The sequence below is a fragment of the Pseudochaenichthys georgianus genome, chromosome 19 (assembly GCF_902827115.2).
Source record: "Pseudochaenichthys georgianus chromosome 19, fPseGeo1.2, whole genome shotgun sequence".
In the NCBI taxonomy this organism is placed as follows: Eukaryota; Metazoa; Chordata; class Actinopteri; order Perciformes; family Channichthyidae; genus Pseudochaenichthys; species Pseudochaenichthys georgianus.
This window is the reverse complement of record NC_047521.1, coordinates 11,009,567-11,036,448: the sequence shown is the minus strand read 5'-3', so window position 1 is coordinate 11,036,448 and position 26,882 is coordinate 11,009,567. Positions and strand designations below refer to the sequence as shown.

At 43.1% G+C, this 26,882-nt stretch overlaps 2 protein-coding genes across 6 annotated transcripts in view; one reads left to right on the top strand and one right to left on the bottom strand.

Annotated features, from left to right (window-relative positions):
- LOC117464880 (leucine zipper putative tumor suppressor 2 homolog) overlaps window positions 1–17,106 on the top strand; it is a 36,598-nt gene extending 19,492 nt beyond the window's left edge. Inside the window, exons 2-7 of one of the 4 annotated variants that reach the window (XM_034107624.2) lie at window positions 294–424; window positions 11,896–12,423; window positions 12,858–13,445; window positions 13,678–13,800; window positions 14,153–14,299; window positions 14,855–17,106. In XM_034107624.2, coding sequence (XP_033963515.1) covers window positions 11,923–12,423; window positions 12,858–13,445; window positions 13,678–13,800; window positions 14,153–14,299; window positions 14,855–15,562 — 2,067 coding nt within the window. In that variant the 5' untranslated portion in view covers window positions 294–424; window positions 11,896–11,922 and the 3' untranslated portion in view covers window positions 15,563–17,106. Of the gene's footprint in view, window positions 1–293; window positions 425–3,626; window positions 3,735–3,784; window positions 3,804–10,408; window positions 10,430–11,895; window positions 12,424–12,857; window positions 13,446–13,677; window positions 13,801–14,152; window positions 14,300–14,854 lie in introns of those variants that run through there. The other 3 variants (XM_034107626.2, XM_034107627.2, XM_071206763.1) reach the window with 3 other exon arrangements.
- Window positions 17,107–17,205: 99 nt separating this feature from the next.
- Window positions 17,206–26,246, bottom strand: LOC117464879 (PDZ domain-containing protein 7-like). 2 transcript variants are annotated; one of them, XM_034107623.1, is made up of 18 exons: window positions 26,082–26,246; window positions 25,497–25,598; window positions 25,144–25,360; window positions 24,169–24,306; window positions 23,537–23,711; window positions 23,287–23,463; window positions 23,031–23,178; window positions 22,149–22,209; window positions 21,863–22,046; window positions 21,219–21,445; window positions 20,989–21,129; window positions 20,794–20,909; window positions 20,544–20,635; window positions 20,232–20,323; window positions 20,069–20,140; window positions 19,013–19,624; window positions 18,527–18,627; window positions 17,206–18,263 (listed from the first exon to the last, which is right to left on the bottom strand). In XM_034107623.1, the coding sequence occupies exons 3-18, from the start codon at window positions 25,304–25,306 to the stop codon at window positions 18,108–18,110; spliced, it is 2,655 nt and encodes an 884-aa protein (XP_033963514.1). In that variant the 5' UTR covers window positions 25,307–25,360; window positions 25,497–25,598; window positions 26,082–26,246; the 3' UTR covers window positions 17,206–18,107. The 2 variants fall into 2 exon arrangements, with proteins under 2 accessions (XP_033963514.1, XP_033963513.1); XM_034107622.1 differs by having other exon boundaries at window positions 25,497–25,592.
- Window positions 26,247–26,882: the final 636 nt, after the last annotated feature.

Genomic DNA, 26,882 nt, shown 5'->3' with positions numbered 1-26,882 from the left:
TACATGCTCAAAAACAGCAACGTTTTTACTTTACTCGGGGGAAAGCCCTCTTGTTAGTGAACTGGGTGCCAGCTTTGGGCTCGGTCTTCACTCTTGTTGACATGGAAAATCCCCTCAGTCTCAACCTTCCTGCATGTGAAGACTTTCACCATCATGACTCAGATTTTCCTCTTTTCCGCTGACTTCTAAACACACATTTCAGGTTTTCCAACTCTCCACTGTAGGTAGAAGTCTCAGTGCTTCTCTTTTGCTGAATCAACAAGTGCATTGTTCTTTTCTTTTTCTCCCCTCAGTTTTGGAGAACAAAGCGACAAAGACGGAATGAGGATCTGCTCACTGTTGTGAGTTCTTGGGATGCTCGACCGACCTGTCCGCCATGCTTTTCTAAGGCCTCCAGAATCTAAAGACGGGGTGTCATTGTGAGGTGAGTGGTGCCTTTTTAATGAAATGTTTTAAACTTGAACTTTTTGGCTCTTTTAAAATTAGATTTATGCTAACTTTATCGGACTACTGCAGGACATTTCTCACTCACAAAGCTGCTGCTGTAATTCATGTTAATTCTCTGATATTCCAAACCAAGCATTTCTGGTAGAGACTTTATTGACATTAAAAATAGTCTGCAGCTTGCCACACACGTAACAGTGTGCATCCCATCATGTGTGGATGTTAACACGTTCCTGCTGCATGAGAGTTAGCAGCAGATCTTAATCATGGATGGGGTTTTTCTGTAATTCTAGAGCTGGAGGCGTAACCCTAATCTCTTTGGCATATTATACAGTAAATCCGTGTGTGGCTAAATCGGGTCCCTGCCAACTCAACAGTCATCCCATTTCTGTGGATTTATGACACAACTTACTAAGAGTACATATTTCGATCTACAGAACTCTCTCGCTCCCTTGTTTTCATTTTGTGTGTGTAAATGATGAGCCACCCCCTGCCAAGTGCTACAGATTGGCACTGGTTTTATTTAGGAGGTGTTCCTGGACTGCTTTGTGCCTTGGTGGTTTATTTTGGAATCAAGAAGTCTAAAAGAGTGGCTTGTTGAGGCCAGTTTTAGCTCCACTGTCCAGAGGGAGTGATGTCCCCATGCAAAGGCGGTACGGATATTGATGGATGGCCTAGCTTTCTGTCGGTCTCGTGTCCCAGACGTGAGGCGTTGTTATGAAAATATAGAAGGAAGCAGGCTGACGGGCCGCAGAGGGATGGCATCTCGGCCTTTTGATGGATGACCCCCTGCTGGGCTTCCACTATTGATACAGATAAACTAGTATCTTGGCCTTTTTAAAGAGCAGCTTTCAGTGTTTACCTGAAATTGGCCCACAGACGGAACTCTAAACCTTTTGTGGGAACCTCTGTAGGATAATAAACTTTATATGACTTATGGGGATAAACTACAAGACAGATGCAAAGCCACACTGGAATTATGTTTTGTATCTGGAGTTTTACATTCATTTCCTTTTTCCTTTCCTTTGGGCTATCATACAGAAAGCAAATGGAACACACTCAATTGTAATTTCACTGTTCTGCTTCAGCCTCTAAATCAACCCGCTCGAAAGGGGCTGAGTCATGTTAGGCCCCCCTCTAGCCTCTAAAGTGGCAGTGTTAATGGTGGCATTCACAGAGGTGATTTGCAGCCTGCTCCTTTATCCCAGCACTGGTGGCCTCGGGCCGGCTGATTGATGGTGTTTGTTTGGCCATTCTTGGACTCTTCACTCGGAGTGGTTCCTGTGGCTTTGGCTGCAGCCAAACGGGACTTCACTTGCGGCACTTTCAGTGTTCTCCAGACCTCCCATTAAGACCAGCGTGACCAAGAATGACCTTGAACTCCTTCTCCTACATCTTATTGCTTGAAGGACTAACTTTGTGCCCAGTGTGACCTAGTTATAGCAGCAGGGAGAGCGAGGGAGTAGTAAAGAGAAAGGGACAGATCTGTGTTTGTGTATGTGTGTGTGTGTGAGGCTATGTCAGGACATAGCCTACTTCTCGTACCCTACTTTACCCCTCTCTTCATCTGGAGCTGAGCAGCTGAGCTCCGACTGCACTCCACCTGTTGTTTCTCTTTTTGTAAATCATTTGGCCAGATGGTGGATTACAGGTCAGTGCAAGAAGCTAAATGCTGCCACCAATACAGGACAGTGCATTTCTGGAAGCTGGTCCACTGGTTACCCAGGATGTTAGAAACCCTAAATATTCTATCAAAGATGTTGCAGATTCTAGGTTTAACCAGGCAAAAATAACGCATGGAAATTCCATGTTGTTTTTAGCAGTAAAAAACATTTAAATCTGACATTCACAATTTCTCATGCAACAAACATCCTCTTTTAAGGAGCAGGAACATGTTTAGAGTTTGTTTTCACCATAAGCTGGAACCAGACCAAGCAAAGACTTGGTCATCAAACATAATTTATCATATTATGTTTTTGTTGAACTGGGTGCTTTGTTTTCTATCCATTTAACTTTTCATCCATATGTGAAATATGTTTTTTTGTTCTCTTGTATGATACCTATTCTCACTTTAAAACAAGAACACAGTTCTTCTTTTGTTCTTCTGACAGCTGAAGGCCTTTTTGCTGCACCTCGTAGTTCAGTGATACTTAATTTGGAACTGAACCCATGGACCCGAGTTATGAAAATGTAACTGCTGTGAACCACCAACCACGAGGGTCAACAAATCAACCAGGTCTAAAGTCTTCAGATAAAGAACTGAAAGTTCATCACATCCTTGAGTATTGTATCAGTTTTCTTTCTTTCTTTTACTTTATGGGACAGTTTAGAGTTGAGATTGGTGTACACTATTTGTAACCATTATGTTCTGGTTGAATCTAACATTGTCTGACGTTTTAAAGTCCTTGAACACGTTACTGTATCTTAATGTGTCAAACATCCAGCTCTGCCTCTTGAGGAGTTACGGTTCTCTCCTGTCTTTGCTTTTAAGGAGCTGCCGATCTTAGGTTTAACTCATTTAATTCGGGTTGACGGCTTATTTGATTAAGAATTTGCTCAGTAACTAAATGAGCTTTGTTTCTGCCCGTCTTTGTTTTAGATCAGATTGACAGATGAGAAGCAGGACTAGTGTTTGATCAAGTTTCACCTCCTTCTCCTACACCCCAGCATTATACTCTCTATCCTTTAACTTGAATCTTCTTTTGTTGTTGTCTTTAATGCACTTAGGTGAAGATTTCAATTTGACGGATGAAAAGGCTGTAATCCAGAATAGAATCTGTGGCTAAGGCAGACTTTTTAAAGTGAGATGATATCGTCATGCGGTGCTGCTTTCTTTTTACTTTTAATTCCTTTCTTCTTGAAATAGGGAGGGAAAGTAAAAAGGTCTCTGACAGCTCGCCTTTCCCTGGCTTCCCCGTCTCTTTCTCTCCTTTTCTTTTTACTGCCTGACAAAGGCAGCAGAGAACTTTGCAGTGTGTAGTTTATTTGGTCAAAGGAAGTGGAAGAGGAGGAGTGGAGCAGGGAAAGAGGAGGTGTATCTGTCAGAGAGGCTGTGCTGAGAGGAGGAGAGGGGGGGCAATAGAGAGAGGAAGGGGAGGGGACTGTGCTCCCATTCACACTGGCGGCATTTGGCTTGAGAAAGAGTCGGGGGGGGTTAGAGAAGTTTTCCTCAGGAGGGCTGGTCAGAAACGGAGCCAAACACCCAGGAGCAGGAACACAGCTGACAGACGGAGCTGAGGCCGGATGATAAGGAGGAGACACCAGGGCAGATATGCAGGGGACAGGCGGGGGTAAGAGACTCTTAGGAGGGGGAGGTGGGCGTTGGAAAACAGGGAAGTTGACTTACCGTGGCAATAAAGGTGACACAAATGTATGGTAGCATATGGTTCATTCACCATTTGACTTATACAGTCACTGCGAAATATTTATTTGATGTGTAAATGTTTTTGTGCAGGTTTGTTGCATGCAAATTATTAAAGCTGCAACTATTAGTCTGCATCTGTATTGAAATCATAAAATGGCAAACATGCTCCATCCTAAAATCTACCGTTTCCTTGTAAATTGATAACATTTGAGACTGTAAATCAACCAAAAGAAGTTCAGTTTAGAAAGTGCCAATGAGATAATTGAATGACTTTTTTCCTTATTTATTTTTATTTCATTAACTCATTAAGTTAATTGATGGAAAAGTATTGTTAGTTACAGGAGGTAACACATTTGAAAGCCACAGTTAACTCCCACACTACTGTTTTATTGCTCATTAAAAGAAAAACCGGTACAATCTCGTGTGTGTGTGTGTGTGTGTGTGTGTGTGTGTGTGTGTGTGTGTGTGTGTGTGTGTGTGTGTGTGTGTGTGTGTGTGTGTGTGTGTGTGTGTGTGTGTGTGTGTGTGTGTGTGTGTGTGTGTGTGTGTGTGTGTGTGTGTGTGTGTGTGTGTGTGTGTGTGTGTGTGTGTGTGTGTGTGTGTGTGTGTGTGTGTGTGTGTGTGTGTGTGTGTGTGTGTGTGTGTGTGTGTGTGGTGTGTGTGTGTGTGTGTGTGTGTGTGTGTGTGTGTGTGTGTGTGTGTGTGTGTGTGTGTGTGTGTGTGTGTGTGTGTGTGTGTGTGTGTGTGTGTGTGTGTGTGTGTGTGTGTGTGTGTGTGTGTGTGTGTGTCAATCAAACAAGCCTGTAAGCTACTCATGAGAGCATAGTTTCAGCAATAACAAATAGTTTAATAATTGGTTATTCAATCTACAAACGTTTGTAAGGTCATTTACAAAGCCAGCCACTCAAATGTGAGAATCTTAAGTAAAATATATTGGGGTAATTTGAACAAGTCAACTTGGGCACATGGCACTATTATCTGATATTTTGTAGATGAAACGGTTCATAAACATTAAAAATAATTCAGCTATGTGTGGAACTTTCACATTTGGCCTGGTGACCGTGTCTGCCAGGGCTGCGTGGGGCCGTCTATGGAAAGGTAGGTTGTCTACAAAACTTAAATAGCTTTGTTACACTTTCCCTCTGTCCCAGTTTTTCTCAACAGAGGGGGTAGAATAAGGAGACGGGAGGGGGCGAGATTCAGAAGTTTGGCCAGAGAGATGGAGGAGGAGGAGGGGATCTCCAGGCTCAATGTTTGTTCCCGCATGCGGACGCTCTCTTCTGAAAACTGAGACTCTTCTCCCTCCTTTCAGTCCACCTCTTTACTTCTTTCTGTCTTCATCCAGTCAGAGGTGGTATTAGTATTAAAATAGTTTATTTTTACTCCCCTCTAATCCCAACACTTCACCTGGTGTGGGGAATATTTTTGGACTCACCTCTGAGTGATGTGTGTTTATGGCGCGGTGCTACCAACAAAGAGGGGTTTATAGCAATGCTCTTTCAGTTTGTCTCAAAGCAGGTTTGTGTGACGTTGCAGGGCCAGTGAGCCGTGTATACTGTACCTTTGTAATACGGCCTCTATAAAAGGCTTTTATACTGTTTGCTTCTCGGATTGCCAATCTCAGGCGAAGGGTTGTCCAGCATGCCAGTGAATGCCATCAGGATTTATCTCTAGACTAACTGCTGTATTAGTAATGAAATGCCGAGCAGGGATCACATTGACCTGGCTGCTATTCTGAAGACTCTGATTCCTATAGATATAACATATGGACATTTCAGCAAGAATATTTAAATGTATTGACCTCAACAAATGGATTTCTATTGTCCTGTTAGAGCTCCCATTTCACCACAGAAATAAGATGTATTCAAAGTAAGGGGACATTTTGATCACCTCGTTATTGTTCGCAAACAGCCATTTATAAAACATTCAGGGTGTTATTTAAGCCAGTTTAGAAGATAACTGGACTCATTTTGATTTAAGTTTTCAAAATCTCATCTCTTTAAAGTTACTGTGGCAATACGCACCAATGCAGGCTTTTTGTGTCACAATATACTGTAAGGTGTATATATTTGAAAGCAAATGTGGTATTAACCGAATTAGAACAATTCATACAGCATTAAAGTGAAATAAAACAAAACTAAAGTGTGTAGACTGCAATGTGTGAAAGCTTTAGTTTGAAGGGCTTTGATGCCTTATGCCTTTTGCAGTGAAATCACAATTTTATAAAACTGCAGCAATTGCCGATTCTCTCTTCGCTGTGCTGAAAGATTGGAGATGACAACTGATGCTTTGGTGTTACAGAAAATCCTCAGACATTCTGCTGCTGCAAGCTGCTGCACAGAAACATGCTCATTGCATGATAAATATTGTAATCTCTTCTCCCAAGCATGTGGCAATGCTGATGATAGGACATAAACACAGTGGCTGTAAAGGGGACATGTCCTCACACTGACCAGCACCAAGTCTGTCCATGTGTAGTCCTAACTCTCATTATCCGCTGTGCCCACACATTCCTGCGGCTGGAGGAGGGACGAGGCTGTCTGTCTGCCCGACTGAGGGGCTTTAAAACCTTCAAGGGCTTTCCCAGACAAAAACAGTCTGTCAGCTGACACTGCAGACATCATGAGGGTGGCGAAAATAAACTTTGCGTGCCATGCGGTGTTGTTTTAGCTGGGTATATGAGGTATAAATGTTGTGTATTTTGTGCTAAAATTATATAAATTGGATATCTAATTTCAACATTCTAATCTCGCTGAGAGAAAGAGTTTTTATCTTGCTGTAGTATTGGCCATTACCTACTATTATTCAAATTTTGGATTTTTAGTTTCCAAAAACAAGCAACATATCATATTATTTTTTGCAAATAATGATAAATATTAACTGGACAGTTTAATAGATAATGAAACTAGATAGTTGCATAATATAAAAAATCAGATTATATCAATGCCACCTCCTCTTTATTTGTGATGGATTCATCCAGCAGTCATGAGTTGTTAATAGGCATTTATCTTCAGTTGGAGGCACTGGGAGCGTATGGAAGACCCTCGGAGAGCTATAGAAAGACTGAAAGCTTCAAGATGCTAAGGAGGGGTCCTGGCCTCCCTGTCAGCCCTCTGACCCCCTCCCCTCTTCTCCCGCACTTCTAATGTTTAAGGCCTCGGTCACCATGACAACATAAAGGAGACCAGGACCGCATGATACTGACGGGGGCTTTAAAATCAGTTTGAGACCCCCCCGCTTTTCTCAGTAGAGTCCCCTGCATACTTTCAGTCATCTCGAGTCTACAGGGATTAGAGCCTATTCACTCTACTGGAGAGAGGTTGAGGGTAACAACGAGAACTAGAGAATGCAATTCCTGAAGAAATTGCAAGTGGGAATGCTTTATGCTGAAAAGCTGACGATGTACTGCTATGCTGAAATGTAATGTGTAAGAAGAAAGTGAAGAATTTAGATTGAAATGATACATGAACACTGGGGGCTTGAATATGTGATGAGGGAAGAAAAGAAAGTAAAAAGGCTTGGAAAAGCAGCAGAATATTTGAACTGCAAACTTTTGAACTAACTTGATGGCGAATGATCTGTCGCCATGGCAACGACATTTGATGACACCCCATAATACGCTTAGATGTGTTGATGGCTGCATCGTTACCAAACCTGTGAAGTTTTGGGCCGTTTGGAGCATTTTAACGGAAATTATGCGAAAAATGTTTCATAGCGAGCATTGTGTTGCCAAGGCAACGGCATTTGAATACATCTTAAAACTGTCAAATTGATGTCTTCACAGCTGGACTGTTAGCACACATGTGAAGTTTGAGCACTTTTTGACCATTTTCATAGGAGTTATAGCAATATCGTATTTTACGGCGAGGGATGCTTTGCCATGGCAACAGCTTTTGAGGAAAACTCACTAATGGAACATAGACATCTTGAGGGCTGGACCATTAACTGTCATCTGAAGTCTGTTGGTGTTTTGGCCATTTTCATATGAGTTACGACAACTTCGTGTTTTATGGCGAGGGATGCGTTTCTATGGAAACAGCCTATGGTGAGATCTCAGATTTGGCGTAGAGCTGTTGAGGCATGGACCGGTGATATACAAGCGAAGTTGGGGGGACGATCGGACTGTGTCCATTAGAGTTACAGCGACATCGTGTTTTATGGCGAGGGATGAGTTGCCATGGAAAACGGTTTCCATGGTGATGTGCAGTAATCAGTGAGAGAAGAGCCTTTCCATTGTTATGAATGAGAGATAAACCTCTTACATGTGAACTTTTTGTTGAAGAACCGTAACAGATATCGGTGAAATTTCAACGCGTGAAGCATCTCAAGGACCCTGAGCATCTGAAGTGTGCTTTTTGTGTACTTTCGGGTTAATAATGTGGCCTTTTGGCAGATTAACTAAAGGTGTGCGGCTGCTGCTGTGAGGAAAGATCAGCCTGAAATTACAATGGTTCTATAATGGAGACATGTTGAAAGTTTTTGTCACTTCATGCCTCAAGAGGCATTTGGTTTAATGATTTTGCTTAATTTTATTTTTATTTTTCAAGCTACGAGATGTTTTCCTACGTTTCTCATGAAAAATTAAGGTTTGGGAATTATGGCAGGTTTAAAAAAAACAAAAAACATATGAAGGCAAATTTCAAGCTGTGACATCACGCACTCTAGCTTTAACGAGCTGCGCAATACACACTAATGTTAAAATCTGAAGAAAGCCTCTTTACCAAGGTCTTAACAATGTTTAATATTTCTAAAAGTATGAATCAGATTTAAAAGTTGTGTAACACGAATAATGTCAGAAAGATGTGTACCATTTTAAAGTTGGAATGAGGTTCCTGAGTGAAAGTATGAAGGAACAGTTAGCAGTTGAAGTCGCATGAAGATTTTTCAAGTCTGAAGAGTTTCTCCATTGACTTCCATGTTAAAAAGGTGATGAATTATGGGATGTATCTCTGGAATTATGAAAGTTATGAATGAGAAAAGTAATAGCCATGGATTCCCGATCGAGCTGAACGTTTTGATGTTAGAGCGGAGTTGTGGGAGCAGAAGAGGGACAAAATAACCCGGCGGAATAAGAATAAAGAATTTGTCCGTAGAAGAACAAGTAGTAAATGACAACACTAAGCTTTAACACACTCCTGAGAAGATTGAATACTTTTTATATTGCTTGGTTTTGGTTAGTTTTAACTTGCCATGCAGCAGCAAATGTTAAAACATCACCTTGTTTAGTGTGTAGTTTACAGGACATATACAGAGAATGCATAATTTAGGGCATAATGACAATTTCACATCTGTGACCTAGAAAAGGATGTTGAGAACTTCCTTCCAGAAAGTCTGAATAAATGGGCAGACCCATATGCAGTGAAGAAGAGTACTGCATTTAACACATGAATTCGGGATATTTGAAGACCTGTAGAGTTGTTTAGACCTTGTTCTAGAGACACTGTGATAATATGGGGTTTCACTGACGGCTAAACCATAGACATACGTTATCTGATTTCCTCCTATTCAGAGAGGATTATATTTAATAAATATCATCAAGGACTAATTAGCTTTTCTCAGTTTATAGTGAAATAACATATGATTAACCCACACACTGCTTTTGAGGACACCACGTATTTCAGTATTTGAATAATGCAGTGTGAATCCATACTGGCACACTGACACATATTTTACACCATTGTATGTGCGGATGCACCAAAGAGAATCAAGGGAGGATTTAGATGGCATACAAAGTATAACACTTAGAAGGATACATTTGAAATAACAATGTTTTATATAATACACCTTTACGGTACAAAGGAGTTAAAATCTCCTTTTTACTTTTTCATGTGTTGGATTTGAGAAGCCGTGCGTTTCACTTTCTGATTATAGTACAGTAATACACCAGTGTTGTACCACCTTCATGACATTATTGGAACTAACAAAGTTTGAACAAACGCTGCATTACATATTTTCCAAAAAAGAAATGGCAGTGTTTACGTATAACACATTACAATATGTCAGTTCCAGTTCTCATTAATTTGTGTAATTCAGTCATGAGTGTAAGTAGGGATCAGCCGGTCATTGATTAAGCTAATTAACGTGTAGTAATCAGTGTTCAATCACAGTGGAAGCCTTGCAGGCGCTCTGTGAACTTGGCAGGATGCAAGAGGACTTGGCATGGCTCTCTCCCGGCAGGTGCAGTGTGTCTGACCAGCCTGCCTGCTGTCACCCTCATTTCACCTTATTAGCGAACATGGATTTTGTTCTCCAGGTAAAGAGCGGTACAGAGTAGGAGGCAAAGTCGTACTACTTTCCTAGATTCACTTACAGTGAGTGACGTATTGAACAATCTTACCATACTTTAAATGCTTTTGACTTGCCAGACAAGACTGAAACTGAAGAACATCGGATATCCTCATATTCTGTGCCTCACTGAAAGGCTTTAAGAGCAGGAGAGGCTCTGCTGTAGTCCATTGTGCACTGTGACCTCATCATCATGCGTCCTGTTGACTCATTGTTCTCCACACAACATTCAACTGTTCACCATCCACAAGACAAGTTGTTGATGTCATAGTCAGTATGCGCCTGTTCATAGTGTCAATATTTACCAGCAGTCCTGTGAGAGTGAGCGAGTGAACAGTAAGTGCTTGTGCTTCCTACATTTAATTATTTAACAGAACTTCATACTTTAAGATCTACTCACAGAAAATACACATTTTCCTATTACCTGTACTGCTTTTATCAATCTGTAAAATAGTTTTGGTGTGAATTGCTAAGGGTTGGAGGTATCGGTAGTGATGTCTTCATTTTCTACAATACAATGAAACTAGATGAATTTAGAAGCAAAGCTTATTTCTTGAACTCATGACCCGGTTACTTTGGATAATCCACAAAGCTTGTTGTGAACATTTTCATTTCTGAACTATTTTCTTTCTACCACATCACTGCACAGAATGAAGTGTCCATCCACTCATGGACGAATGCCTTGGTGCTGCTCTCTTGATTATTAGAAAGTGCCACAAGAGGAACAAATATGTATTTTAATATTGTATTTTAACACCCTCCGCTAAAGTATCACGGCAAGTTTAAACTACCTCCTATTCTCTGTCTATTATCCACAGTTATGAACGTTTAGGTTAAGGCTGATAAGATGGGTGCAGGCAGTAGCCTTTGTTGCTGTCAGGGAGAGATGCCAGCATGTTAGGAGCCATTCTACGTCTCAAATGAGAACAGACCCTTTTCTTCTGTTGCCTCATGCCTCGCAAGCCTAATGCCTCAAGCCCTGTTAGTGCTGCTTGAATGGACTTCATGAATGGCCTGTCCCGGTTGTCTGTGGGTGGGCCACCATGGACTTGTGGGGCATTTGTATGCTTCAGTCTACTGTATATCATCTCTGTTTTGCCTTTTGTTGTAGGCATTTCTCATAAGCACTCTGGTGTGGAGATTGAACAGCTAGGATTTGACCCTATTAGTATCTGGGAGGAAAAACATGGCAGTTTAACCAGTATTTAGTTCCCGAGATGAGATATAGCAACCGATTGGGTCAGTTGTGTGTCAGCTATTTCAAATCATACAATTAGGAAATTGTTTAAATACCCATTCAATGATCATTAATCATTGATGACACGATTAATTATGATGTTTTGAGCCATGACTTGTCCTGAATCACCTGAGTGGACCTGCTATTAAAATACATCTAACTTCCTCTTAACTTAAAAAAGATTTGACTTGAAATGCTGAGGAATTACTTGATACTTATCAAGTCAAGACATATTACAATATTGAAACACTGCTTTTATAAGACTTGACTTTGACTTGCAGTAATTCTGAATTGCTATAAGACTTGAAATGTGACTAGGAAGTATCTCTTACACCATAATACTTGCTTTTGATGCCTAAAGACTCGACTTGCTCTGAAGGACTCAAAGCTCAAGACATGATTTTACAAAACTTGACATGGATTTGTTTGGAATGACTTGAGAGTGTCCGGGGTTTGTCTTGTTAGACTTGAGACTTTCTATCAGCATTACCAGACTTGACTTGGAACTGTTTGAACGTGTATTAAACCGATGAGTGAGACTCCCTCTGTTGTGTTTCCCCCTCAGAGCGAGTGACCCCACTGAGCTGCCACCATGGCCCTGGTTCAGGCTCTGCCCTTATCTGCTGAGTCCCACAACCAAGGCCTCGGTGGAGGACATCACAGGAGACACGCCTCCGGATCCTCACCCCCCATCAACACTCCCCCCTCCGCTCTGGATTCTATGGGTTCTGTCAGCAGCCTCATCGCCTCGCGCCCCGGACACTACCAGGACCACCGATCTGTGGGAGAGCTGGGAGCCAGGGTCCGGAGGGCCACGCCTGGTGCTGCCTGCCTGGGCTCTGAGTCGCCCCCAGACTCTTTACTACAGCACTGCATCGAGAAGGAAAGCTCCATGATGTCCATCAGGGATTTGGAGAGTGGGAATGGGAACTTCACATATCTGAATGAGGACTTTATAGGCGACTGGAATGACAACCGTGTGACATGTGGGAGTCCAGGAAGTGACGCATATGAGACTAAAGGATCAGGGTTCAATGGGAACATGGGGGGGCCTCCCCCTAAACTGATTCCTGTGTCAGGGAAACTCGAGAAGGTGAGTCTTTGAATAAATACATTTTAGAGAGCATTATATTTGTTATAACCATGAGATGTAATCTGTGGTTCTTTACACTGTATTGCACTATACAGAGAGGTGTCTAGGTTTAATACACCTTCATAATAACACAAATGTTTGATATATTGTAGCACTATTGCATTAAACTGCATTCATTTTAGTGTGGTGTGCCCAATACACTGGCAACTCTATAGTATTTTTCTGTACTTCGAAACTTTAAAGGGGGTATATCCACTAAGGAATGCAAACAATACTGCATTAAAAAAATCCCATAAATGACCTTACCACATTGACAACAGTGGCCAAACCAGAGATATTCGGAGTTTCCGTGTGTTAACTATTAATATTAAGCCCTTGTTATTAGTCTTTCTTTCTTATCTCAGTATTTATCATATTTTATATTCCTCCTCCAGAACATGGAGAAAGCAGTGCTGCGGCCCACTGCCTTCAAACCTGTCATTCCCAAGAGCCGTACCTCCATGCAGTACCTCTCCCCTCGCCACTCTGCCAACACATCGGAGAGCCAGAACAACCTGAACCTGCTGAGCCCCTCACACACAGAGCTGTCTCCCTCCAGCTCGGAGAAATGCAGCTTGCACAGCAGGACCCGTAACAGCGGCAGCAGCCACTCCTGCCAGCTGACCGACTCTGGACGCAACTCCCTCTCCAGTCTCCCCCCTTACAGCGGGGGCTACAGCCAGGCGTCAGGAGAGGCCTCTGCAGGCCACCTGGAGCCCATGAAGAGCGCTCCGCCTGTCGGTGCACACGGACACTCCAACTCCGACAGCGGCCGCTCGTCCTCCAGTAAGAGCACGGGCTCCGGCTCCATAAGCTGCCGGGGCCAGCCTCTGTCCGACAGCGGGTCCAGCGGGCGCTCCCCCGGCCCGGTGGAGGGGTACGAGGGGGTGGTGAGGGACCTGGAGGACAAGCTGAGGGAGAGGGAGCTGGAGCTGCATCAACTCAGAGACAACCTGGATGAGAATGAAGCTGCAATCTGCCAGGTTGGTACACACTGCCCCTCTGTCCTGTTCCCGAGGAGTTTGCAGTGAAAACAAATGGAAATTCCATGCTTATATATTTGTCAAGGTTTATTTCACCATTTCACTACTATTTGAAACAGGGCGGTAATTAATACTTTGACGCTGTATATAATTGCAAACTCATCCGTCAATAGCAGGACCTTTTAGTTTCGTATGGAAAGTCCTAATGAATATGTTGTGTCTGTGGTTACAGGTTTACGAGGAGAAGCAGAGGCGCTTTGAGCTGGAGCTGGAGGAGCTGAGGCAGGGCTGTGCCACCAGGATGCAGGTCGCCTCGCAGAAGGCCCATCGTGCACAGCAGGTGCTGCAGCTGCAGGTCAGAACCTCTGGGCTGTGGTCAAATAGTCAAAAAGACCTGTGTCTTCTCCTAACTTTTCCTTGACACAAAACGTTAGAAAGGAACATTCTTAAGGAAACGACAACAAGGAGAACACGACTGCACTAGGCTACGTAAATGACTAGGGTCTGCCATCTTTTTAAATGTTGCTGTCACAAGGAATTGTGGTACAGCTTTATCTCCTTTTCTTTGGCCCAGTGTACCTTGTGCTAAAGGAGATAAGAAAGGACACACCTTTTCCAGTATTTAGAGAACAGACGGGCTCTTATCATGGCTGCTGACGTCCGAATTGCTCGGGTCAACTTCTGATACTGGCTGTTTCTGACTGCAGGTTTATCAGCTGCAGCAGGAGAAGAAGAAGCTGCAGGAGGACTTTGCTCAGCTTCTGAAGGAGCGGGAGCAGCTGGAGGAGCGCTGCACCTCCTATGAGCATGATAAGATCCAGCTGGGGCCGCGACTGGAGGAGAGCAAGTGGGAGGTGAGCTGCACTACAGGAGTACTAAACCGACAGGTTATACAGTAGTCGTGTAATGACCGCATACACATGTTTGGGCTGTCATGTTGAAGTTTCTCAGTGCCATCCTTGTTGATTTAACCATTACACATTCTTCTTTAAAGTCAATATCACTCGTATTGCCTTAATCACTGCTATTTTAAACCATCACTCTGACTGTAAAGCATCAATCTGATGCAGCTTCACTGCGATATATTTACAGATATGTTTATTCTCCAAATTAAATGAACTGCAGTTGGACAGAATGATTATTAGTCGTTAATTTGCTCACTCAATACAGGAAGTAAAATGTGTCTACTAGGACAGTTATTTCATGCTTTTAAATCTAAAATGAAAAGTCAGTTGAAATGCAATTTCATAGACAAAACAATGAATCCATTCTTAGACTAAAGCATTGATTAAAGGATAAAGATACCATCCGTTGCAAGCCTATTTATTTAAACCTTAATATTGATATGCATGAGCACCCCAAAATACCGAGAACAGAATACACATCCTAAACATGTCTCCCTCCCTCAGGTGTGTCAGAAGTCGGGGGAAATCTCGCTGCTGAAGCAGCAACTGAAGGAGGTGCAGGTGGAGTTGGCCCAGCGTGTGGGGGAGATCGTCTCCATGCGGGGTCAGCTCAGAGAGGCTCGTGGAGAACTGACCAACACCCAGGTCCTGCTCCAGGAGGCCCACGGCACCACCCGCACACGAACCCTGGAGCTGGAGGTGTGCGAGAACGAACTTCAGCGGCACAAGAGCGAAGCAGAGCTGCTCCGAGAGAAGGTGGGACGCCTTGAGGGAGAGATGGCTCACCTCAGAGATGCTCTGGCCAATCAGGGCCCAGGAAACAGACAGTGTCAAGTGTTCCACGAAGCAGAGGAACACATGCTCGCATACGAGAGTGATGAGGCGAAGGCCCAGCGGCAGAGCAGCAGCGAGGCCCTGCAGAGCATGAAGGTGCAGATGGACAGGATGAGGGCGGAGCTGGCCTACGAGCGGCAGCGGGCCGAGCAGCAGGCGGGGGGGTTCAAGGAGGAGCGCAGGGTATGGCAGGAGGAGAAGGACAAAGTTATCCGCTACCAGAAGCAGCTGCAGCAGAACTATGTGCAGATGTATCGCAGGAACAGAGAGCTGGAGCAGCACCTGCAGGAGCTCAGCCACGAACTGGAGAGCAGAGAGGAGGACGAGGGCAGCGGCAATGAGATCAACTTTGATGAGATCGCCGCCACGGAAATTTAACCTGTGTCTCTCCATCTTTGATTTGCACTACTGTCAGTTAACTATTTACCCCTATATGTCACAGATCTGCTTTCTATTGTGCCGTTTGTTGACATGACAAATAAGCAAGATATCGCATAACTCATTACCATAAATTCTACCGTATTCAAATTCTGCCTCATTGGTCTATTCTCCAAGGAGTCCCACTTAAAAGCCAATGACCTCTATTAGTCATTTGTAGGACACCTCAGTCCTCTGGTCCTGAAATAAAGCTATAGTCCATATTCTTAAGTATGAGGTACTAATAGAAAATCTAAATCAAATGTTGGAAAAGGGATGGTAAGGTAAAGCAGCTAAGATATTATATATAAGTGTACACTTAAAATGATATTGATTTACTTTTGGTGGCTTGAATTCATTTAGCTGCCGGCCCCTTCCCATGTGCTGGTTCTCCTGTCCTGGGGACGTGTTTCTCCTCATCTATTGTAGGTGTACACTGACTGTGCAAGTACCTCATATAACCCTGCTGGAAACTATCCCAATGATAAGTACCAGGCGTTTGTCAGAGAGGTTGTTGTGTGTGAATAACTTCACCAGACCTCCTCCTGAGTTGGTTGTGACTCCACCTTCCAGGCTGGCTCGAACACCACCCTCCCACTCTGTGTCAGCTCTGATCAGTGCATTTAGCCCACGCTTGTTGTCGATGAACAGTTGAAGTGAGACGCCACACATTCAGAGTGAGAGCATCAGAGCGAGGTGCTGATGATGGTGAATCCACTCATCATGACCAACAAGTACCAGTAGATGTAGCAAGATGAAATTGTAGGGACCAAAAACTTTAACTTTTCAGTCATATGGCACACATTTTGTTTTTTTTATAATATAAAGTCCAGTTTGAGGGACACAAAGCTTAGGCCTCCTCCAGTTGAACACTTTACCCTTAATGGTGAAATTATATCATGAACATCTGTACAGTCTAATGTCATTGAACACCGTAACATCTGGATTAAATACGACCTTAACACCTTCCATTCAGTACACGTCAGAAATCACAAATAAATCACTTTCCTGTAGTGTTTGAGAACCATAATATATGTACAGTAATTATATACTGCAATATTGATAAATATATATGTATGTCATGATATTGTAAATGAAATGTAACGGCAGGCGTTTGGCATGTGATGGCAGCAAAAGAGCAGGTATACTTTATCACGACTGCATTCCCATCACAAAGAATACAACATTACGAAAGGTTGTAAAAGCACAGGAGTTTATAGCATTGTAAAGGATAAATAGAAAAACATACTTAACTTATAATCTCTAGAAGTGTTAAACAATTGGGTGTTTTTGACATTACTAAAGGGATTGTGCACTAAATGAAGGGTGTTTTGGTGTTGAGACAACTTTGATACGTTGTCCCACCAAACGTTCTAATCCGTTTCGTGTGCGTTTACTTTCCTGTAGGACCAAACCAAGATACTGTTTTTGTTCATTTCTGTTGATTGAAAACGCATCCTCTGTAGAGAACCCATAAAGTACAATAATAAAACATAGCCACTGTGAATAGACCAAAGCAATGTCGCACATTATATCTTGCTCCTACAGATGTGTGTCCTGTATATTGATGCTGTGTGGATGGTCCTTCTGGTTCCTCACTATCATTTTATAATCCACAGTATTTGTATGAAGACATAAAACGTTTATTTTCATGCTGTACATTTCTTGAACAAACCTGTTTTTAATTAAAAAAGACATCATTTAAAAGCTGTGTGGTACATGGAGATTTCTTACAACATTTTCGAAAGCCTTAGTTGGAAATGACGTCTGAATACAAAACAGTATATCATTCCAATGTTATACATATCCTTTTACATCTGGATTATTTATTCAACAGTTCTCCTCTTGTTCACTTTTAGGCAATGTTTGTAGTTTGGTGAGGCGTTCACTATATTTCTCATTAAATGCTGCAGACAACAGAAATGTTTGTCACATGACTGCCCTCTGCAGGTCAGAAGTTACATTACAATTTAACGCTCTGTAAGACTTATATTCTACGTTTTCAGGGCTTTTAAAAAAGGCACTCTGGTTACAATGTGCAGTCTGTTATCCTGCACATCTAATCAGATAAACACTTCTGCTCTGCAGTATTTTTCGATTGGATTTTAATACGACAAAATGTAAAAATAAATGTTATTAACAGGCATTGGCTCCTGGGATGTGATTAAAGTGAAATACTTTTTTTTTTAATGATTTCCAGCTTTATGGACGCAACTAATTGACCGTAAATCTTATTTTTGTTTGCCCTTCTTAAGTTCTATAGTACTAAGTAATTTTATGACAAAATTCCTTTTCATTTATTGTATCATTACCGTTTCAAATACCAGTAATCTGCTCTATGCTAAGTTTGTTATTCAGCTTAGAACAGTTACCAGTGTCCATGTAATCAATAACTTTAACATGAATGGCAAAATAACATACCTGACCTCTGTGAGCACATCTCTGTGTTCAGGTCGGAGTTCAAGTCTCTGCGTTTAGTCCCAGGAATAAATTCATGATGAGAGTTTCAGTCTCCTTTCAAAATGTTTTTGGGGACTTTGACCACAAACACCATGGGGTCTTTGGCCTTGTTGCTGAAGGCTTTTCGGATGATGTCCACAGCGTGATGATGGGTCACGCCCTGCAGGGAGACTCCGTCCACAGACACCAACTCAAATCCAGCCTGGGGGGGTGAGAGTCACAGTGAGGTGCAAGGTAGTAACGGCTAGCTACTGCAGCTAGGAACCTCAAAATCTGTTTTCATAAACAAATTAAAACTTGAAGGAACATCATTTATCAAGATTGGATCATTTGATTATTTCAGGAAATACTTGTACATACAAGTAATACAAAGATGTGACCTTCATAAAGTATATTGGTTTCCGTTACACATTGGATGGTTTGATTGTATGAAGTATTGAAAGGGTGTTTCATTTAGCGTGTCACCTTGAGCACTTCGCAGGTGGAGGCCGCTCCTCCGGGGAAGATCTTCTCGATCTTCACCACCGGCTGAACCTTGGACTCCATCCCACCAGATATACTGATGCCTGAAACACCAGAACAAGAGTGGAGGTCAGTGAAGTATTTAGATGTGTGCACTTACACTACAAAGTGTTCCACCAATACAGGTTACCCATGTACCATGTGCTCACTGCACATGGTACATGGGTAACCTGTATTGGTGGCTGTATTGGCTGTGCACAAATATTTATACTACATTTGGCTGCACTTGTCCAGATTCTTGAGATGTCTGCCTAAAAATTGATGCTCACCAAAAACAAATCCAATCACACAAAGGTTATTGTTTGTTGGGTGGAGACGGTAATCTCAGAGATATATGGAAATATCTAAACACTTGGACTTCAAAGATTCTCCGTATTATGGCAAATCGTACTATTTATAATATAAATGCAATCAGTGGAACACATTTACCCAGTGACTGTTTGGTCTTGGAGATGCTGACAGTTTTGAGCTCGTACTCCTGTTCAGACTCGGATCCGTTGAGTCCGTTCTCAGAGGAAGCCTGGGGTCCGTTCATCTGTTCCCCCCCCGCGCGCTGATCCGGACTCGATCTGAAAACCTGCGACAACAAGGGGCGACTCCTGCGCGCCGCACTCTGCAGCGTGAACACGCCTCCTTTACTCCCGTCTCCACTTTTCTCCTTTTTACCCGCGGAGTGTCCGTTTCTGAACGGGGACCGGCCTCTCTCTGAGGAGGTGTCTGAGGCAGAATGCAGCGAGACCTCGTCAAAGTGGACAGAGCGAATGGTGCCAATGTCTGTGCGGAGCGGGGGGCGGGGGTGTTCGTTGTGGGCCAGCAGCCAGTTGGGGAGCATGGCGCTGGAGGAGGGCGATCTGAGGTCTCTGGACTCTGAGTCGTATCCGTCCACTGGGATGTCCAGCAGCGGGGTGAAGGACAAGGAGGTAGGGGGCCTCTCCCTGGCCCCCCGAGGCCCCTGCACACTGAGCTTCTCCAGCTCGTCCAGCAGGTGGCTCTCCTTCTTCACCTCCTCAGCATTGTGGAGCTCAAAGCCTCCCCTGCAATCTGAAAGGATACGCAGGTGATATACAAACCTTTTGTATGGTCTGAGCAGAGTTACCTCAGGCTGTGGTTACAAATTGGGATCTATGGAAGCCTTTATATAAAAATGAATGCAGGATACAAATACACTCATGGCTTATCAGATTTATTAGACAGTAAGACATTATTCTGCTTGAAATACTTGATTTAAAATGTAAACACATTTTCTTCAGAGTGTTTTTATTCTTGTTTTTTTTTCTTTGGCAGAAGTAGCCTTCGATAGATATAATATCGGCCTCAGAACGCTATCACTCGAATTCTAAGAAACAACTGCAGGAAAACCCTTTTATACAAATAAAGTGAAATTAAATCAAATTCAAGCAAGGTTTTTCTGAATCATTAAAAAACCAGGTTATGACCAACATAAAAATAAAAGATGTATTTAGAGTTGAGATGAAGGGTACTGACCCGGGATAGGAGTGATGAGGCGCCGTTTTGGTACTCGCCCAGATGTGGGAGAGCGAAGAAGAGGAGTTTTGACTACAATAAAGAAAGAAAACAATGTTACAAAAAGGAGCCTGAAAAGGACTGTTCAGATATGTGCCAAGTATTTCTCATGCATCTCACGCACTTGAACGATACTTGAGGATATCGTAGGCCTCGACTTCGATCGGGGTCACCAGGTTATTGAATGCATTCAGGTCAGGAGGAGGAAGCAGCATCCTGAGAAACAAGACCACAGGGTATATAATAATAATACATTTTCACTGTTGTGTTGCGTGACAAAGGATGTTAAATTAAGTCATCTGTGTATAATAAGATTATCCCTATTCACTTTTCTGGCAGTGTTTGTAATGCTACAGTTTCTCTATCTAGATGTACACAGAGTGGAGGGCAGAAGTCTTTATTTTGTGAGTATTTTTCTTTCCCTTGCTCTGCTTACCGGACTTCTCTGAGCAGCAGCAGCTTCTCCGGTCTGTCCAGCACGGCCAACAGGTGGCGTATCAAGTTCTCCACCGATCGATCCGCCACGTACTGAGGGTAACGTTACAAAAATAGTACCCAGTTTATAATTACTCAGAACCAATGTGAAATCTGTGTTTGTGATTAAAAACTGCAAACAAAGACTGTTACATGGAAAGTCCAAAGGTCAGCAAATGTAAAAACGACATTGTCTCAGTTTATTTTCATACCCTTCGGCACGTCTTCATCACAGCGGCCACCTCCTCCTCCGTCAGCAGCCTGCGGGCCATGTCCTCCACCACTCCTAGCATCTCTGAATTTGGCATGACACTGACATGTCTGCCCCCTGAAAACAGCACGGAGAACAATCAGTCAAAAAGTCATTCGCTTTTGTTTCGAGAACAAGAGGTAAAAACTACTTTTACCAGCTTTGTGTGTGGACGGCGACTTGGAGCGCCCCCTGCGCCCCCCCCTGAAGAGCAAGTTGACAAAAGTCTTGGAGCGTTGCAGGACGCTCTTCTCTGGGTGCTTCTCTTTCTGCTTCTTCTCTTTCTTCTGCTTGATCTCTGTGGTTGGATAGCAACAGACAGTCATTTATGAGGCCTTATTATTCCATCATTATTTCATCGTGTTACCAACTCTTTCTACTCCTCACCTTCCACAGTGACCTGACTCTGGGAGCGGCTGATTGGTCGGCTCGGTCGGCTGAGGGCCATCAGCACGGCTGTCTTCGGGGACTCTGTGGTCCCCCCGCCCTCCCCAGAACGGATCACTGTGTCTTTGAGCAGCGTGGTTCGTCCCAGGCTGCGCGTGGTTTCTGCAGCCGACCTCTGGGATGGAAGGTCCGTCTGCATGGCCGTCTCCGTTCGCCCGGACTCAAACCTGGACACAAAAACTACCATGAAGTCCGGTGTAGTCTGCAAGTGAACACCTGCTGTAGGGCTGCACTATTTATCTAAACATGTCTAAAGGTTCTTTTGAGATTTTCAAATAAAGCACTAAATATATATTTTTATATTTTGTATATATGACACAAAGTAATACTACAATCCAATACAAACTAAAATAAATGGTATCAACTTTCTCTAATGAATACAACAATAATAATCAGTGTGGGCTGCTCTATATCAAATCTTGTTTTGAAAGGCTCAACGCTAACTGGTATGGATTGAATATGTCTGCAGTGGAAAAGAGACTATTTAAAAAAAGTTTGTAAAGTGAAAAGATCTGTAAAAATAAAATGTTGTTTTGGTCTCGTATTTCTTATTGTCGTTGTGTTCTTATTTGGGTTGAACATACCCTGTCCTCTGGTCCTCTGTAGAGATGCAGACATCCACCATGTCTGAACAGAAGGGCATGCTGGGAGGGAACATGACCTGCGACAGGCCGCTCAGAGAGCTCACCGGAGTCCCAGACGACAGAGAGGAGCCAGAGGAGTTGGATTCTGAACCCTGGGAGGAGGATTTCTGAGTCCCGTTGGACACTGAGGAAGAAAACGAAAGATCATCCAACTAAAACGCATCTCAAAGTATCAACGTGTTATGTGATCGTTAAAGATCTAGATCATGGAAAAACAGATACATACACTTATTGAGCCACCTGTATTCTGCCACCATCTCTTTATAAGCTGGGTATCGCCCTGCTTCCTGTGAAGATGGCCACAGATATGCAAATTAGATACAGTAGAGAGCTTGAAACGTGTATGGGATCCCTATATTTGATAAAGAGTTACTCTAGAAGCACACAGACAGCCTCATCAGCACACCTCGTCTTCGTCAAAGAGAAACATATTTCCCTTTGTGATTTTCTAGTAACGTTTGATTGCCAGTTTCTAGAGGCAAAGCGAGATACCCCGGAGCAAAACTCACAGATAACACGGCTGTAAGCTTTGATCAGCACCTGATCCCAGCTGCCTGGTGAATAATGCACACAGCCTGGCTATTTCTCAGAGCGCGAAACCCAAGCTCCGACAAGTAAAGAGAGCGAGGAATATTACGACTGCATGCCAGCTGTCGGGCCCTGCCACACACACCGTCGACGCTACGCCGAATGAGTGGTAACGCGGCTCGTGGGGTTTGCATTTGTTAGAGAATTAAAGATGAAAAGGTAGGCAACAGGACAGGAAGGTAAATGTGTGTCGGGTCATCTAACCTGGGCAGTAAAGACTTCTGAACAGTAATCTGTTTCTGTTGACCACATAGATGTGCCCTATTTAAAATGTACTTTCATTTATGTAAGTAATGTCGTTTTTGTATGTAGATTAGTGCTTGTTACAATAATCCAAATGTGTAATGTATAGTCTTGCATGAACAATATAATTATGTTGTTTAAAATAATTAAAGAAGGTCATCTTTAGGACTTTGAAGGCTCCATGGTTGGAGCATGCCATCTGCTAGGAATTCATAATACATATGTATTGCATGCCGCACTGGACATAAAGGGTTTAAAAGCTGTCCATCACTCTCACCTTGATGGTCAGCATGACATGTGTGTGGCTCTTCAGCACCTCCACAGCGTTACTGTGGCTGATGTCCTCAAAGCTTATTCCATTGGCAGCCAGGATCTGGTCCCCCATCTTTATCCCATTCTGCTCAGCCAGGCCTCCAGGATCCAGCCTGAGGCCACCAGACAGAAGGAGAGATCATTTCATGACTAAATGTCTTCACAAAGTTATAAACATAAAAGGTTTATAGGACAATGTTTTCCATAGCGGATGTACCCACTTGGAGACGTAGATGCCCAGACCGAACTCCTTGCCCCCCCGGATGTTGAAGCCCAGGCAGAAGTCGTCGGAGGTGGTGGAGAGGTGGACGATCCTTTGGAGGGCGCTTCCTGAGCTGGCGTCTGAAGGAGTGCACCCGCTCTCCTCCACCACCATACGCCTGTGTATCAAGTCCACCCTGGAAGAATGACAACATGTCAGAATCTAATATGTGTGTGACGAACTGAGCAACAGCAACGGTTTGTCATTACCAGGTGGTCTTCTCCTTGGAGTAGCGGATGCCGGGGACTTTGCCAACGCGTCTCACCACCATCCTCAGCCTGTTGTTGCCCGTCAGGACTTTCACAGCGCTGCTCATGGTGATGCTCTCCAGGCTGATACCGTTCACCTCCACCAGTTTATCCCCGACGCACAGGCCTGCCTCCTCTATAAAACACACATACGGAAAGGAATTAGCATTTTAGCCCTTCCTGATTCTTTTTAAAATCTTTGTTATATCCCTGACGTAAGGTCTCTGGTTAATACAAGCTTACACAATTGTCACGTCTTTTTCTAAGTCTTCAAACATGTCAAATATACCCCATAGTGAATGTCAAAAGCTTCTATGTCTAAAAAGCTTCAGTTTCTAACAAGTGTCTGAATGAGACTACTTAATGTCATCACGCTGAACATTAGCCGCCTTTAGTGACGGAACAGTGACACAGTTCATTTAGAACAGCTTTTTACTACTGGTGATTTATTTACTCTTCAACGAGTGTAAAAGTGGTGTTAATATGTGGAGATTATCCTGATAAGAAAAACCCCATCGGCCAACTTCCGGGTCAACCTACTACAAAACACCATCACTGCACCGCTGTATTCCCCTGGAGCTCGCAGTGTGTACCTGCTGTACTGTTGTCCTCCACCTTACTGACAAAGATGCTGAGGCCGTGTTCGGAGCCTCCTCGCACGCTGAAGCCCAGCTTGCCGTCCACACTCTTATCCACTGTGATCGTATGGAGGTCCTCACAGTCATCTCCACCTAAATAATAATATCACATGGATGCTGTGTTAGTGATGTCCACTAATCTTAGAAGAAATTCACCTTATTATAATTATTAATGTCATTCATGAAGGCCTGTATCCGACTACTCTCCTATTTGACTATTTGTAATATGGAGCAGTGGTTCTCTCTTGCTACTCAAACGATATCAACCATTAGCTAATGCAAGTCAAGATGACTTCTGCTAGAAGGTTTATTGAGGACAAAATAGTCTTCTACATTATTGAAACTTTCAAAAAAGTCCAGATTACTTTTATTTTAATCGTGTTTCTCCCCTAAAAACATGCTCATTTCAATCCAAATCAGGGCAGTAAAGAAGAAAAACACGTCATTATAGATTACAGGTCTCAATCAAGGAAACTAGTTAAGTCATTGTAAAGTATGGATTAATTAACAACTACATTTAATCATTGTAATCTGTGGCTTTTGAGTTAAATGCTCGATTCATTTTTTGGTGCATTATTAATTATTGACTCCATTATATTGATTAATTCAGGCCAAGTTAAGATATTGTTTCATTTTGTGTCTATGATGTAATGTTGCTTCTTCAATGATGACAGTGTGTAGCAATGTACAACCTTTTACATGTTCTTTTGAGACAAAAGGTTTGAGATCAGGTCAGTCTTATGCAGTGTGAGATGAGTAAAGGTATCCAAATAAGTCTCAGCTTTGCCACATTTAAATCTAATCCGGATCTTAATTTCAGAAAAGAAATGACCAACCGTTCTTTGTCAGACTTCTAAACCAGTGTTTATCCACAGCGGACAGCAGGATGTAATGTGCACGACACAAGCAGCCGGCTTAACTCCTCCTCACCATCCACAGGAGAGTTGATGAGGATGACCCGGCCCATAGGCGAGTTGGTTCGGATTCCACGCCGGCGCTGCTCCTTCTTTCGTAAGAGGTTGCGGGTAGCCGTGTGTGACCCTTGGGTCCCGGGGGTCTTCTCCCTGCGGGACGGGTCTGACGAGTGAGCCATGGAGGCTGGCAGGGTCCCCTTTCACACAGGGGACTCAGCTCCGGGTGGAGGAGCCTATACAGCAGCAGCATACAGCAGAAGGAAGGGGATCCTCAGGCAAATTGTCCGCTGTGTTTCCATCATTCACAGACTATTATATCTTTCTCAGTAGTTTGCCAGTAGACTGAAATGGCCGGATAATCCAACTCACCGACACGGGTTGCTGTGTGACATGACAGCTGACTCTTTGGCTTCCTGGACTCACATTGTGGTCCAATCCTGCCCATGTTGCATCTCTCTCACCTGTCTGAGTCTCACAGAAAGAGACATGAAGTACAGCAATGCATCATTAACACATGTATCTAGTCATTGAAGCTCAAATTACATCAAGTCCATTGTGACAAAGGCCAACACATGTACTGTGTCTCTGCAGGTGAGGTTCAACAGGATTGTATAGGTGTTTTTAGCTCAGACTTGACCCACTTAAGAGTCAAGATGTCACATGGTGTTGACACCATGGTTAATTTACATGTCACTAAACTGAACCCTTGCGGACAGTGTGTGTCCTCATGTCGTTTGCTTGGGTTTCCCCCAGCAGGCTCGTGCTTCAGCACCCCGGAGAGCGAAGTTAAAGAAAACAGTCACAAAGGCGAGATTTTTTACGTTTAATTATCGAAACTAAGATAAATTCGTTTCCTTGAGTCTTATTTCTTGCTGCTCGACTTTAAAATGTCACTTTGGGGAACAAATGTAGCCTTATCTCGAACAAGATGCACAACAAAAATAAAAAACATACCGAACATTTGACGTTTCGAGGCGAAAACACCACTCTTCTTTTTCTTAAAAAGTCAAGTTACGTTGACGGTGACAAAAAAAAGTTATCCGTGTATCCCTCACATTCATTCTGTAAATAACTAAACTAAAGTCAGCTTGCTAGCCTACCTGTGTCCATGTTGTGCAAAATGACCTAACGCACCTGGCAGGGGCATTTCTCTGACTGGTAATAAGCTCCGCCCCATGGCCATGGCGATTGGCTGCAGTGGATTAATTAAGAGTATTTGATTGGATGACTTGTATGTCAATCAACGGACAGCGTGTCAGGAGTAGGAGGCAGAAAATTAGTATTAAAGAAAGAGGCTGATGTAAGGTGTACCTTGTTGTTAAATAGTGATCACGAAATATTGCTAATCATATCTTATCTATATTACTTGAAAATGTAATGTTTGGATTAAAAAAAGGTAGGGATTTTGTTCGCAGTTCTAGATTATTATTTGTGCTTAATATTTCGATTAAGCACAAATCTAAGTTCAAGCAAGAAGCAGAATGCACACAAATAAAAGCTGTTAAAAATCCTTAAATGTACTGACTTTTTAAGGCAGCCACGATGATGGAAACCAGACTGATTATACATGTTGGCTCTGAAAACACTCCCACTCTCTCTCTGCCATGGGACCTCTGTTGACTCTCGTCAGGGAGTCAAACATCTGAACAACTTTTTCCAAGTAGCGAGTAAGAATAAAAACAAACTGTGGAGCACAAAGCCACGTTTTATTGGTCAAAGGGTTTCTTGGTTCCCAATATAACACAACAGTACAGT

Bases quoted from the DNA above. Each gene is read 5' to 3' on its own strand.
- LOC117464879 (XM_034107623.1), bottom strand. From the start codon at position 25,306: ATGGCTCACTCGTCAGACCCGTCCCGCAGGGAGAAGACCCCCGGGACC. The intron at 19,625-20,068 runs GTCAGTACCCTT...GTATCCTTTCAG, and splicing joins CCTCATCACTCCTATCCCGG to ATTGCAGGGGAGGCTTTGAG. The intron at 18,264-18,526 runs GTGACACGCTAA...TCACCCCCCCAG, and splicing joins CCACCTGCGAAGTGCTCAAG to GCTGGATTTGAGTTGGTGTC.